The following is a 15,797-nucleotide window of genomic DNA, read 5'->3' as shown; positions in this document are numbered from 1 at the left end:
TGAATCACCGACGTGCTAGACTGTGTTGTCTTTCCATTAGTTGTGTGAGTAATGAAGAGGACCTGCATTACACTGCGTAAAGAACGTTTCTCCTGTGACCACTGAAGCTCTGACGTCAGGTTTTGTTCGAGGACAGTTGAGAAGACGGCGTTCACTGTGGAGCTTCACATGATGTCCAGCAGACATCAAGTCCACTGAAGGACAAAAGTTCTGCAGATGCTGGCAGGTTGATTTGTGGCTGAACTAACAGCCACTTCTAACATCACCGCTGTCTGACAGCAGCTTGAGGACTGAAGAATGTATTTATTTTAAATAAACTTGTTCTCTTCCTCGCTGTATTGTCATGTGACTTAAGCGTCGGCAGCATCCTTTGTTTCCCTGTAATTTAACCTCGAGGGCTTCTGTTCTTCTGCACCTGAGCAGCAGACGAGGATGATTGACAGGTTATATGCTTAATAATATTACAAAACACAGTTCATTCAAGTCCTGACACATCTAATGCTCAGTCCATCAAAATGTGGAAGGAGAGCAGAGACAATGCAGGACATTGAGATGTTGTAATCCCTGATTGCTGTGAGTAAAAAAGACCTTTCAGTCCTACAGTACAGCAAGTTGATCCGACTGCCACAATCACTCCTCTGACCTGCAGGATGTGTAGAAGAGGGTTTTTTTTTATAGCCAGTATGATAGATAGTCATTTTATTAATCCCACAAGGGGGAAAATGTTTTCGCTACAGCAGCATTATAGGTACAGGAAAGCAATAAAACGACGGTAAAATATTAAATATAAAAATGCACAGTATATACAATAAAACAATAAAATAAAATATAATAATTAAATTAAAACTAACTAAACAATAGTGCAAATATTTAAACAAACAAGAAAAGAGACAACCAACGGTGTTATTGTTATGTGATGGATTTTGCCAGAGGTGAGTTATTGTACAGTCTTATCGCAGTGGGCAGGAATGATCTCCTGTATCAGGAATGATGTCCTATATTGATCCTTGTGACAGCGGAGCTGGAGGAGTCTTTTGGAGAAAGTCCTCCTCTGTCCCTGCAGCAGGTGGTGGAGAGGCTGGTCAGGATTATCCAATATGGATAATAGTTTCATCAGCGTCCTCCTCTCCACCACCTTTTCCCGACTGTCCAGTTTGTAGCCGATGATGGAGCCGGCCTTCTTAACCAGTTTGTTAAGTCTGTTGGTGTCTCCGGCTCCAATGCTGCTCCCCCAGCAGACTACTAGAAGTACAGTTCACTGGCCACAACAGATGGTAGAACATCTCCAACATCTCGCTGCACACATTGAAGGATCGAAGTTTCCTCAAGAAAAAGAGTCGACTCATCACCTTCTTGTAGACAGCGTTGATGTTGGTCTTCCAGTTCAGTCTGTTGTCATGGAGACACCAGGTACCTGTACTCCTCCACCATGTCCACCCGGGCCGAGACCCGTGACGGACCGCAACGAAGGAGACCCTGATTGTGGTATACGACATTTATGTTCGGGCGGTAATATTACCCAAGATTCCGAGTCAACTTTCTAAACCAGGGATGGGCAATTATTTTTTCCATGGGGCCACATGAGAAACAGAAAATATTGTGGAGGGCCAGGCCAAAAGGCTGAACTCAATTCTGCATAATATTAATTATATTTCTTCATAAAAGCAGTATATAGCATTGTTTTGACAAGCTGGTAAGACTGGTAAGAGTACTGCGTGTTATGATTAAGCAATGAAAAAGCGAGGTTGCCTTACAAAAAAATGTCATTTATTCAATAAAACACCAAAACAAACAAAATGTGAATGTTTTTACCATTTGTGACTCATTATATTAGTGATCATTTTCAGGCACATTCACCCCAAAACACATTTTGAGTTCCATACACTGTTGGAAAGAGGTTCTTAGCTTTCTAAAGACACCACAATATTGTCTTTGTACTCCAAATAGTAAGATACATCATATTATAACGATTGTCACTGAACTGTGATTTTGAGAAAAAGGCCTCCAAAGAAAGTGTCCCAGTTCACTGCTAATTGGTGCCTTTACATGCCAGCATTTCTAGTCTAACCACCTCATCTGATTTTTTTTTCAGTTCTTTTTTCTTGTTCAGTGAGAGAAATCTAGTCTCTGTTGGGCTTTCACAAGTGCATCAAAGTCAGGTTGAATGTCTGAGGTGGAGACGCGAAGCACAGCTGCCAGATGATCATCAGTGAGAGAGGATCTATACCTGGATTTTGTAAACTTCATCACTGAGAATGTTTGTTCACATATGTAGGTAGAGCCAAAGAGAACCAGCATCTTCTGAGCATGTCTCCTTATGTTTGGAAAGTTCTCCTCCTTGAGAGAAGAGTAAAAATCCAGCAGTGATCCTGACTTAAAGTGCTCTGCCAGCACCGCATCAGACTGCAGGTCAATGAGTTGCAGCTGAACATCACTGGGTGCATTACTACCCACACTGCAGGTAAAGGGAGAGGAAATCATGTGCATTTCATCCTCGATCATTCTGAGATCTTCAAATCGCCTTGAAAACTCACCATGCGGTGCTCCTAGCTTGGATGAGTACCTGCGGAGGTGATCAGCTGATGGTGTGACTTCTTTCAGGGTTTGCATGTGAGTGAGATTGTTGCTGTCCAGTTGGCTTGAAAGAAACTGCAACTTTCTCATGAAAGCCTTCACCAGGCTGTGCATTTCATGAACAAAAAGGCCCTTGCCTTGCAGTTTGGTGTTCAGTTCATTCATCAGTGCAGTCACATCAACAGCAAATGCAAAATCGGCCATCCAGTCCTCATCTGAGAGCTCTGGGATGTCTTTGCCTTTCTTCTTGCAGAACTCTCGAATCTCTGCTTTCAGCTCCCGTAATCTTTTTAGCATGTTGCCCAGGCTGAGCCATCTGACAGCTGTGTGGGAGCCAATGTCACTATGTTCAGTCTCATGCTCCTCCAAAAGTGAAACAAACTGTCTGTGATTCGATGCTCGTGCCCTGATGAAGTTAACTGTTTTAGTTACAACATCAATAACATGGTTCATTTTTAGCACTGACTTGGACGACACATGCTGATGTATAACACAATGCAAAAATAACCATTTCTGATCTGGGTCGATTTCAGTCGCGTTATCTCGCGTACGTTTCAAAAGTCCGACATTTTTACCGGTCAGACTTGGACATCCGTCCGTTGTGACACCTACCAGTCTGTCCCATTTCAGACCCAGCGTGTCCATGCATGCAACTACCTCCATGAAAAGACTGCTCCCTGTTGTTGTCCCTTTCATTGACCGCAGTGCTGCCAGCTCCTCCGTTAACCTTGAAGTCCTTTATCCCACGGACCAATACGAGTAACCGGGCTGTGTCACGGACATCGCAGCTCTCGTCCAAAGCCAAGGAGGGAAAAAGTCCAAACGTACCACTTCACGTTGCAGCTGAAGCTCCAGATTCGCCACCATGTCCTCGGTCCTTCTTGTCCTCGGTCCTTCTTGTCACGGTTCGCCTGGATAGCGGGACTTGCTCAAATGCTTCTTTTGTTTTTTCAGGGCATATTAGTGCTGCAGAGTCCACCAAGCACTCTTTGACAAACTCCCCCTCCGAGAATGGCTTTACTGTTTTTAGCGATGTTGTGTGATATCACAAAGCTGGTCTTGGTTGGTCATCCCCGGCTGTGTGAAGCTCGGTAAGAAAAAAAAGCCTTGCTGCTTTTGTAGCTTATCTAGCAAAGCTTCCGATGCCGCCGTCTTTTCAGCGTCAGTCAAGTTTGTGTATTTCTCCGCGTGCTTCGTCTCGTAATGCCGACTCAGATTGTAATCCTTAAACACGGCGACCTGCTCTCCGCAAACTAAACACACGGCTTTACCTCCGACTTCAGTCAATCAATAATTAGCAGTCCATTTTTTGTTGGAAACCCTGCAGGCGTCTACCTTTCTTTTTTTAGCATGAGTGGACATTTTTGAGGGCGAAAGTCGTCTCGTGAGTTGTGACTGCTCGTACGCTTGATTCAATCATGCGCACGTATTTGATTTACGTTTTGCATCATTACGTGAATAAAACACTTCAAAATAAAAGCAATGCAGCTTTAGTCCATGCAAGAGGTAAAATTAGAAAATATGTTTATTTTGTAATTTCCAATCAACCTCACACGGGCCAGTCAGAATCAACCAAAGGGCCACGTGTGGCCCGCGGGCCACACAATGCCCAGGTCTGCTCTGGAGGTTTTCCGGGCACGTCTAACTGGCAGGAGACCCCGGGAAAGACCCAGGACACGCTGGAGGGATTATATCTCCCAGCTGGCCTGGGAACGCCTCGGGGTACCCCAGGATGAGCTGGAAAATGTTGCGGGGGAGAGAGAAGTCTGGGTCAGCTTGCTTGGCCTGCTGCCACTGCGACCCGACCCCGGATAAGCGGAAGATGATGGATGGATGGATGGGTTAGGGTACACTCCCCATCTTCATCAGGGTACTCTTGGTGAATGCAGAGCACAACACAAGGGGGAATGACAACCCGATGGCGCTTTCGCAAATATCCCAGCACCACAACGCAAAACATCTGTAGGCGGGGTAGCGAGCACGCCTGGAATGACAAAATAACAGAAACATGTCATCATTTTTGAGTTATCCAGGTTTGCCTTAGGAAGGGGCAGGTGTCTTACATTCATAGATATTGTTAACCGTCATATTTGCAGAAGACATCGACCTAAAAAAAAGCCTCAGTCTTGATTTTGCTCTTTATTTTGGTAATTGTGTGTCATGTTGAGTTATTTCTCTGCCTCGGTGAGATTATTGTAAATCCTTGCTGTCAGGATGTCCCAATTACTCTTTGCAGTTCTCCTCACTCATGTAGTGGTATGCTTGTGTTTTTCAGGTATCATGGAGCTGCATGTCTCTGCTCTGAGATTACTGCACCTACCAAGAGGTTGTCTTGGATCGCCATGCAGTTCTTTTCTGTCGAATCTTTCCTCCCCCTAACTGTGAAGGCAGATGTCTATTAAATATTGAATAAAAGCCTATGCGCACCCTCAGTTATTGGCTTCTACTTATCAGCTCTTATACCTGTTTTTTATCACATTTACTAGTGGTTATTTTACAACACCTTATGCATGTACTGTTTAGTGCTTTTTCAAACATCATGTTAATTGACCAAGTGAAGGCATCTTATCATATTTCAGAGTGCCAGTCTGCATTGTGTAATATAAAAGCAACACATGAATGCAAGCTGTTTATGAATAGCGCAGAGCTTCTTTGTCATTAGTTGAATATCATGACTTTGTTTGCCTTTATATCAAAAGCAAGTTATAGTGGTTTTGGTGTGTTAATCCATAAACTAGTGTAATGAAGTGAGTCCTCTAATACTTTATTTTTTACACAGACTGTTGTATGTGTGGTGATTAGTCAGCAACACCAATATGATTGTGTTAACAGTGCGACTTGGTTTTGAGTCATAAACCTTCCCAATTTCCGTAGTGTTTCATCAACAAAAAATTTTGCCATGTTCAAAATCAATAAAAAAAATTACTTTATTAACAAACTTACGCAGCCCTTTCCTTCATCTCACTCAAAATTGTGTTGTCTCAGTGGAGGGATCTCGTACTCTACTGGTTGTAAATGATCATTGTGGAATATGTGTTTTTTTCACGTACAACATGAATCTCTTTGCAGCAGATATTCTCTTCCTCCGCGGCCGTCGTCCTGCATTCCCCACCGGTCCACCTGTACATGGACAGTTTCATTAACGGTGTGAATAAAGATACTGTTAACTATTTAATTTATCAATTCTTTATCATGAACAACTAGTCAGTAAAGGTACGTAGTTGGTTGACAGCATTGTGTTACTCAGCTGGAATGATGCAAAGAGAAAGCAATTAACACATAAAACACTCAGAAGACTGAGGTGGTGTTGAATGGAACTAACAATACAGCACATCTTCAATTTGATCGTAGTCTAAGTAATAATTATAATAGCGGGTACTTTCACCTATAAACATGGTAATAAAACACAGAAGTAAAAAGAGAGTACAGGATTCACTTATTTAAAAATCTACAAAACAGGGTCGGATAACAATGATATATATTGAAGTGTGGAACATGAGCACAAACTTAATCTCTGACCAAGCAGACAATTAAAACTATATGGAATAATGTTAAAATACAGTCTGTTTATTGATATCCTAACTTGATTCAGATAGTTTATGCTAGTCACTACTGTTGTTGATAACTTGAATAAATGAGAGAAAAAAATGACCGTTCTGTTGCAGACTGAGAAGAACCACGTTGGTTTCCAGGTTGGTTCTGATCAAAACTTGATTCAAGTTCTAACGGCTCAAACATATCAGGCTGAACGACTCCTATTTCATTGTTTGAAGTACTGTCCATTGTCCAGGTCATAGGTACTTGAGAGAGGCGGCAATTTTCTGTGAGTGGGCGGAGTTTCAGGGCCTCCAGGTGGCACGCCCCCATACCAAGCCACCCCCCCAGCCCCCTAGGCCACGCCCCCACAGTCTCAGAGCAGAGGAGACGACTCATTTTCTCACGATTTCAAAGCCTAATGTACGTACTTGTCTATTGGTTTTATTCGTTCAAATTTGGATGGGTGTCATTGCACACATTCTTCTGTGGTGTGATGAACTTGAACCTCATTTTCATTTCTACTTCACGCGCTCTTTAATTTAATGCTGTTGTGCTCAAATCAAAGCAGGATGTAAACATTCTGTTTCCATGTCAACACTTTGTTTCTTTGTGACACGTGAATAGAATGTGACACAACAGTTGATCTTTGTGTAACTTTGGTCATTTCACGTTGTGAAGAGCTCTCTTCATTCACATTTGATATTTTGTGCATTTAGATCTACAATTTATACAAATCTACTTTTCTCTGAGTTCCTCATCTGGGTAAGAAGAACAAGGTAAGTTGTCAGTTATTTTCCCTCCTCATACATACATCATCGGATCATCGGTTTCAGACAGTGACTTTCTTCATGACCTGTCACATACAATTATGATGTTTTTTACTCTTTTTACATGTAAAATAACTATTATTTTATGTAGTTGTAATTGTTCTACTTTACTTGGTGATTGTACCGATGAAGAACAGCTTTAATCAAATAACCAGAGTAAGAAATACGTTGGTGAAGAAAGGAACAGAGTCTGGTTGAGATTTGAACTTTACTTTTTAAAACATCTTCTAAAATAGTTTGAAATGATTTTCTTAAACTAGTAGATATAACAGTTAAATAACTTCTCTCTTCTTAGAACTTTCCTGTTGTGAAATGATTTTGCGTAGTTGTTGTGAGTCCTAATTCAAATGTAGTGAATTTACGTCACTACAAATGTATCTTTATTTTCTTTTTCAAATAAAATTCAAATCACTTGATGACAGAACTGTATTTGTTGGAAGAAATTCAATCAGTTCAGACCTGAGTGTTGGTCCTGCTGAACGAAATGTAACATTTTGGTTTTGAAAATATAAATATGAAAAGTATTTTTGATGGTTGAATACATTTTTAGGGTAACACTTTTAGTACAAGTCTTTGAATGATCAGCAGTGGTCACTGACTCCCCCTCTTTCTGTCTCCATCAGTTTTCAGTCATGGTACGAGATAGTGACCGTCTACATTCAATGGGGTACTATGACGACCAAGGAGTACCTTTGATTTCCTACAAGGAGAATCTGTCCAGGTAGGCAGGAGAGTGTGTGTTTGTACTGCATGCAAGCAAACCATTTGTCTTGTATAGCACATGTCATACACAGGGGAAATTCAATGTGCTTCACATAGATACAATAAAAATAAGAAATGTACATATATATACTGTAAAATACTATACATACATATACATATGTACAAACACTCACAACTATATATGGGATTACAAACAGTGCAAAGTCAATAAAAGTTCAAACAAAAGTTAAGAAGACATGGGAATACAAGATAAAATGCAAAGTTCATAAAATAGAATAAGAACATAGTAAAAGTATATTTTGCAGTACCATGAAGCAGAAACTGTCAGTAGATATTAGCTGTAAGTCTGAGATGTCACTACTCGGCCAGGAGTGACCAAAGACCTACTTAATGTTCAAGTGCTACAGCGTTAAACATATAGAAAGAGCTCAATCAGAAGCAAATGCAAAGATACATGTTTTAATCTTGATTCATTTTGTAACGTGAGCACAGTTTGTTCCAGTTATTTGTATTTTAATAGCAAAAGGCTGCTTCACCATGTTTAGTTTAGACTCTGGTTTGTACTAACTGACCTGAGTCCATGGATCTAAAAGATCTAAAGAGCCTTCACCAGTTTGTATATTTGTTGAACATGTCACAGATGTATTCTGGACCTAAACCACTCAGGGATTTATAGACCAGCTGCAGCACTTTATAACCTCTTCGATAAATCGAATGATTTGAAGACGCGAGTAATATTATCAGTTTTGTTGTTGTTGGAAGAAACTCCAGCAGCAGCATTTTGAATGAGTTGCAGGTGTTTAATTATCTGTTTGGGAAGACTGGTTCAGAGAGCATTACAGTAGTCAACACGACTGGAAATAAATGCATGGATGAGCTTCTCTTGGACATTTTGGGAAACTGAGTGCATTTACTGAAGTACTTAACTTAGTATAACTTGCTGTGAAGTATTTCAGTTTAATAATATGTTATGCTTCTACTCCAACACATTTGAAAGATAAATATTGTAACTTTCATCCCAAATACAAACATGGGTCTCGTCACTATTTACAGATTCAATTTCACATACAACACAAATGAGCTGTTTCAAATATCTGATGCATATTAAACTTCCTCACACATTAATAATCATTCATCATATTATTCCACATTATATATTTATAAATCCATATAACTCTAAAAAATATTACATTTGTAATGCGCTTCTTCCAACTCTGGTTGCATGTACATGGTGAACATGTGGTCAACAAAATGTTTTGTTCTTCAACATTAGGATCTTTAAGAGGAGGAGACGTCATCGCTGCACCACTTCAGAGGTGTCAGATGTATCTTTTGCTGAGGACACTGTCCACCTTCCTGCCAGCAGCAGCAGACATCAGTTCAGACCCAAACTGGCTCCGTGTCTCCTCGTCATCCTCCTGATTTGTTTTGGTAATTCATCCAGAATCATCTTTAATACAGCAGCTTTGATGACTTGTCACAGATTATCACAGGAATGAGTTCAGTGGTGTTTTTCTAACACATGTTCCTCCTATATGTTTACATCGGTGTATTCAGGAGGACTTGTGTACCTAACCAGTGTTTACATGGAGATGCTGCAGACCAAGCTGACACAGCTGCAGGAGGAGATGCACTGTCTGACAAACAGATTTTTTCCGTTGGCAGATTCGATGCCAAATTTTGCTCTGGAATCACTGGGTAATTCATCTTCATCATCATCTTCATTTGTGGTCTTTGATGGTGATCTTGTTTGGAGAATTTGAACCGTTTGTGTCTGTTCGGTGTGTTTGTGTGCAGGTGCCAGTATCCATCGTCATAGTACCTCAGACACTTATGAAGCCAACATAGTATTGTACTCATTGTGGGGTATACCTATATTATATAGATATATCCCCCCCGAGACTGTCATCAGGACACCCTCCTCACCTCTGACTCCTGGTCAATGTTGGCCCTTTGCTGGTGGACAGGGACACATGTTAATCTTGCTGTCCCAACCACTGACTATCAGTCATGTGACGCTGGGTCATATTTCACGCCTGCAGTCACCCGATGACTTCCTTTCCAGCGCTCCGAGAACGTTTACTGTCTACGTAAGTCACATATTTTCCATTAACCTCCCCGGAGCTGTCCTGCAGCTGCCGCTCACTTTCACTTGTACACATGAAGTGAACTACAAGGTGCTCAATGTCTGTCTCTCTTTCTGTCTCTTTCAGGGACTGAGGACAGAAGTCGGAGAGCAGATCCGACTCGGGACGTTCGTCTATAATCGGGCTGGGGAGTCATTACAGACCTTTAAACTTCCTGTGAGTATTACACAAGCAGCCGGCTTCACAAACACATTTTAATCCAGCTGAGCAGATGAACACAGTCGTTCTCTGGATTTGGTGGAGAAGGAATGATATTGGTGGTCATGTATGATATTGTAGCTTTGAGCAAAGATAAATCTGGCAAAGAAGTATGTAGGCAGAAGTCATCCTAGTTTAGATGTAGAGCAGGTAGAGCAGGGTGGTGGGTGTAGGTTTTGAGGGGAGGGGACACCAGAATTGCCGTTCAGCCTTACTGAGGTGTCGTAGGCCTTTCTGGTTCAAACTCACACTTATGAATTTAATGCTCAGATGGAAGTCTAGTGAAAGTGTTGTGGGCCTATCTGACAGTATGAAACCAAATATCTAATATAAAACTTTACAGGAAGAAAGAATGCAGCACACCTCTACTCTCCACTTTATCTGATTCTTTTAAATGTTTTTGCCTCCAATTCCTTCACACCTTTTGTACTTTCTCTCATCAGGATCTTAAAAAAGATGTCTTCAGATATGTGAAGTTGGAAATTGATGACAACTGGGGCCATGAAAACTACACCTGTTTGTACAACTTCAGGGTCCACGGGAAGACGCCACTGGCAGAATTTGAAATCACAGTATAAGCCTCTGCCAGGAAATGATGCCGACCAGGAGTCCCTTTAAACGCATTTATATCACATTATTATTATTACTATTATTATTACTATTATTATTATTATTATTATTGTATTAGTCCACCATTGCATGTTATTAACTTTAGGCCATTCTCTCTTTTAGCTTTGTGCTTTTTCTGCAGCCTCTGCCAGGAAATGAGGCCGACCAGGAGTCCCTCTAAACACATTAATAGCAAATTATTATTATTATAATATATATATATATATAAAAAGTTGTATAATTATACTATTTATACTAAGGCACAGTGGTGCAGTGGTTAGCACTGTGGCCCCACAGCAAGAAGGTTCTGGGTTCAAATCTCAGCCTCGGGCCTTTCTTTTTGTGTGGAGTTTGCATGTTCTCCATGTGTCTGCATGGGTTCTCTCTGGGTGCTCCAGCTTCCTCCCACCATCCAAAGACATGCATATCAGGTTAATTGGTGATCCTACAAAGTGTCCTTAGGCGTGAATGACAGCATGAATGTTTTTTGTCTCTGTCTGTATGTAAGTGTTGGCCCTGTGATAGACTGGCCTGTCCAGGGTGAACCCTGCCTTCGCCCTAAGTAAGCTGGGATGGGCTCCAGGCCCCCCGTGACCCTGTTCAGGACAAAGTGGGTTTAGATAATGGATGGATGGATATTTATATTAGTTCACCATCACGTTTTTCATTTTAGGCTTTCTCTTTTAGTTTTGTGCTTTTTCTGCAGCCTCTGCCAGGAAATGAGGCCGACCAGGAGTCCCTTTAAACGCAGTTATATCACATTATTATTATTATTATTGTATTAGTCCACCATTGCATGTTATTAACTTTAGGCCATTCTCTCTTTTAGCTTTGTGCTTTTTCTGCAGCCTCTGCCAGGAAATGAGGCCGACCAGGAGTCCCTCTAAACACATTAATAGCAAATTATTATTATTATAATATATATATATCTAAAAAGTTGTATAATTATACTATTTATACTAAGGCACAGTGGTACTGTGGCCCCACAGCAAGAAGGTTCTGGGTTCAAATCTCAGCCTCGGGCCTTTCTTTTTGTGTGGAGTTTGCATGTTCTCCATGTGTCTGCATGGGTTCTCTCTGGGTGCTCCAGCTTCCTCCCACCATCCAAAAACATGCATATCAGGTTAATTGGTGATTCTACAAAGTGCCCTTAGGCGTGAATGACAGCATGAATGTTTTTTGTCTCTGTCTGTATGTAAGTGTTGGCCCTGTGATAGACTGGCCTGTCCAGGGTGAACCCTGCCTTTGCCCTAAGTAAGCTGGGATGGGCTCCAGGCCCCCCGTGACCCTGTTCAGGACAAAGTGGGTTTAGATAATGGATGGATGGATATTTATATTAGTTCACCATCACATGTTATTCATTTTAGGCTTTCTCTTTCAGCTTTGTGCTTTTTCTGCAGCTTCTGCCAGGAAATGAGGCCGACCAGGAGTCCCTCTAAACACATTAATAGCAAATTATTATTATTATTATGATTATAATATATATAAAAAGTTGTATAATTATACTATTTATACTATGGCACAGTGGTGCAGTGGTTAGCACTGTGGCCTCACAGCAAGAAGGTTCTGGGTTCAAATCTCAGCCTAGGGCCTTTCTTTTTGTGTGGAGTTTGCATGTTCTCCATGTGTCTGCATGGGTTCTCTCTGGGTGCTCCAGCTTCCTCCCACCATCCAAAAACATGCATATCAGGTTAATTGGTGATCCTACAAAGTGTCCTTAGGCGTGAATGACAGCATGAATGTTTTTTGTCTCTGTCTGTATGTAAGTGTTGGCCCTGTGATAGACTGGCCTGTCCAGGGTGAACCCTGCCTTTGCCCTAAGTAAGCTGGGATGGGCTCCAGCCCCCCCCACCCATCGTGACCCTGTTCAGGACAAAGTGGGTTTAGATAATGGATGGATGGATATTTATATTAGTTCACCATCACATGTTATTCATTTTAGGCTTTCTCTTTTAGTTTTGTGCTTTTTCAGAAATTTACCCAAAGTTCATTGTTTGTTGTGTTGTATGTTGTATGTGTTGTATGTTATATGTTGTATGTATTGTATGTTGGAAGCTGTTCGTCAACCCAACCGGTCGAGGCAGATGGCCGTTCACCTCTGAGCCTGGTTCTGTCGGAGGGTTCTTCCTGTAAACAGGGAGTTTTACCTCCCCACTGTTGCTCATGTGGGAATTGTTGGGTTCCTCTGTGTAATGTTGTGAGGCCCTTACTATGTTAAGCCAAGTTGAGAACAAAAATCTGATAACCCGAACTCAAACCCCATTTTTAGTCGTGACAAAATAGCAAAATCATTAACATAATTGCCCTGACCTCGTTTTTCTTGTAAAACTGACCCTATGGAAATAAAATTGAATTCAAAATTGGACAACCTTGACTCTGAAATGAATGTGTGTTGAAATAAATCTGTTCACATAAAATCTCTTGAAATGGAAATGCAGAAATGGGTAAAACCATTAATGTATAGAGGTGGATTCGGTCCTGGCACTCAGCCCTGCTGCTAATTAATCCTGGTGGTGAGTGTTACAAGGAAAAAATTCCCTGCAGCTCAAGAAGCATTTCTCCCATTGGCCACCAGTATAACAGATATGTGGAGAATCTTTGGACAAGACTTAGTCACTGTTATAGTAAAATGACCTTATGCTAGAAAAACAATACACAATGCATTTTCCTATGCAATACTATATATGATTTAAGATTACATTTGGCAAAGTCAAAAGGTGTAATTACAGTGACACTTTTAGTACTTCTAGTGGTGGATGAAATAACACAACATTTTAAAGTGACTTAACCCACCGTGTACTTAATGAATCACAAAGACACCAAAACAACAGCACGTGCTACAGATTCAGCTTCACTGTCAAAAATGACCCAGGGCGACATCTTCTTCCTCCGAAAGCAACACTATTACAAAGCATCTAGGTGCCAATCCTCTGAGGTTAAGGGAACAGTTGGTCACTCTTTGAAAACTACTACAAATTAGCTCTTGGCCACCAAATGTGACCCTGTAAAAAACATTTCATCAGCATGTATGGAATTTAAAAGGAAAATGAAACAAGTGAGAGGAACAAGCTTACCATTTATAAAACTGGAAGCTGGAAATAGGCAATGTGAGATCTGTTGATAAGGGACTTTTGTTAGATGCAGTCTTTATTGTGCTGTAAATGGCACAATCTGAGAGGAATAACAAAAACAAACCATTGTAGTCTCTGTGCTTCAAGGCTCCTGGTTTTCATGTGCAGCACATGCTTTGCTTTGTCTCTATCGTCTTTAACTGAAATGAGACCAAGTGACCATTCATTACTTTTCATGTCATCCTCTGGCTTGAAAACGAAGGGTTGAAAGTTGGCAGACTTGAGAGGCGCAGACGTCTTTGATAACATGCGTTGGACTCCAGTTTCATTCACGCGGGCAGTGACATTGAGGTGACTAGAGAATCTCTCTTGGATCCAGCAAACAAAATCTCCGAAGGAAAGAACTACTAATATTATGTTTTCACGAGTTCACTTTAAAGTAACAACAGCAGCTCTCTGACATGCTTTAAACTCAGGCAAAGCCTCAGCGGAAGAACCGGAGGGAGCGCCGAAGCTCATGGCATCGCTGTTTTTCCTTCAAGCAAAGCTATTTGTGATTAACTTTTTATAAAAAAATAAGTGACGTCTCAATTGAAGGTTCTGAGGAGAGGAAATGGAGATACTGAAGCAGTGATGTAGGAGGCCAGAATGTCTCAGCAGTATGTTACCTATAATTTGGCCTTGTTTAAGGACCCACAAGTTATCAATAGCACTTTACAGGTGACATTGCATTTTGTGAGGGGCAATCAAAAAGTTCAGACTGTTGTGAGTAAATCGATCACAGGGTGACATAAGCAACACGTTCAGACTCAAACTGGCTCCGTGTCTCCTCGTCATCCTCCTGATTTGTTTTGGTAATTCATCCAGAATCATCTTTAATACAGCAGCTTTGATGACTTGTCACAGATTATCACAGGAATGAGTTCAGTGGTGTTTTTCTAACACATGTTCCTCCTATATGTTTACATCGGTGTATTCAGGAGGACTTGTGTACCTAACCAGTGTTTACATGGAGATGGTGCAGACCAAGCTGACACAGCTGCAGGAGGAGATGCACTGTCTGACAAACAGATTTTTTCCGTTGGCAGATTCGATGCCAAATTTTGCTCTGGAATCACTGGGTAATTCATCTTCATCATCATCTTCATTTGTGGTCTTTGATGGTGATCTTGTTTGGAGAATTTGAACCGTTTGTGTCTGTTCGGTGTGTTTGTGTGCAGGTGCCAGTATCCATCGTCAGGGTACCTCAGACACTTATGAAGCCAACATAGTATTGTACTCATTGTGGGGTATACCTATATTATATAGATATATCCCCCCCGAGACTGTCATCAGGACACCCTCCTCACCTCTGACTCCTGGTCAATGTTGGCCCTTTGCTGGTGGACAGGGACACATGTTAATCTTGCTGTCCCAACCACTGACTATCAGTCATGTGACGCTGGGTCATATTTCACGCCTGCAGTCAACCGATGACTTCCTTTCCAGCGCTCCGAGAACGTTTACTGTCTACGTAAGTCACATATTTTCCATTAACCTCCCCGGAGCTGTCCTGTAGCTGCCGCTCACTTTCACTTGTACACATGAAGTGAACCACAAGGTGCTCAATGTCTGTCTCTCTTTCTGTCTCTGTCAGGGACTGAGGACAGAAAGACGGAGAGCAGATCCGATTCGAAAACAAAAAAGAAAAAGGAAATGAAAGACAATATTGAAAAGCATTGTTTTACTAACATATTGACCAAATATATTGAATAGGTGAACCAATAAATTAACGGCCTTTAAACCAAATCAATTATTGTCTTAATTAACATATTCACGTATCACTTTCACTGTCACTTCTCGGACATATTCAGTGCAGAGGTCCGCTGTGATTTCAAACCTGGACTTGCTGAAAACACCTTGTCATACAGAGAAATGTCAGGTATCATCTGAACAGACAAGTTCAGGTGTTTATATGGATCTACAGCACATTGTGAAGGATCCTGACTTTGGCAATTATTTAATTGAGGCCTCAATTGAATAATTGCCAAAGTCAGGATCCTTGGTACCGTGGTACAGCGTGTACCACACTGGCTGCGTGGCGTCTCAGCTTGTTGCGCGTGTGGGTAATG

General features: G+C 41.3%; 1 protein-coding gene across 1 annotated transcript; it reads right to left on the bottom strand.

Annotated features, from left to right (window-relative positions):
• Positions 1–350: 350 nt before the first annotated feature.
• LOC138214753 (general transcription factor II-I repeat domain-containing protein 2B-like) lies at positions 351–3,219 on the bottom strand. The gene is made up of 2 exons (XM_069176540.1): positions 2,535–3,219; positions 351–415 (listed from the first exon to the last, which is right to left on the bottom strand). The coding sequence occupies exons 1-2, from the start codon at positions 3,217–3,219 to the stop codon at positions 351–353; spliced, it is 750 nt and encodes a 249-aa protein (XP_069032641.1).
• Positions 3,220–15,797: the final 12,578 nt, after the last annotated feature.

The sequence above is a fragment of the Embiotoca jacksoni genome, unplaced genomic scaffold (genome assembly GCF_022577435.1).
Source record: "Embiotoca jacksoni isolate LCO1_2020_lvr unplaced genomic scaffold, fEmbJac1.0.p SCAF_7, whole genome shotgun sequence".
Taxonomy (NCBI): Eukaryota; Metazoa; Chordata; class Actinopteri; family Embiotocidae; genus Embiotoca; species Embiotoca jacksoni.
Note: the sequence above shows the minus strand (reverse complement) of the source record. Positions and strands in the feature narration are given on the sequence as shown.

Bases quoted from the DNA above. Each gene is read 5' to 3' on its own strand.
- LOC138214753 (XM_069176540.1), bottom strand. From the start codon at position 3,219: ATGGACACGCTGGGTCTGAAATGGGACAGACTGGTAGGTGTCACAACG. The intron at 416-2,534 runs GTGAGTTTTCAA...TCTGCTGCTCAG, and splicing joins CAAGCTAGGAGCACCGCATG to GTGCAGAAGAACAGAAGCCC.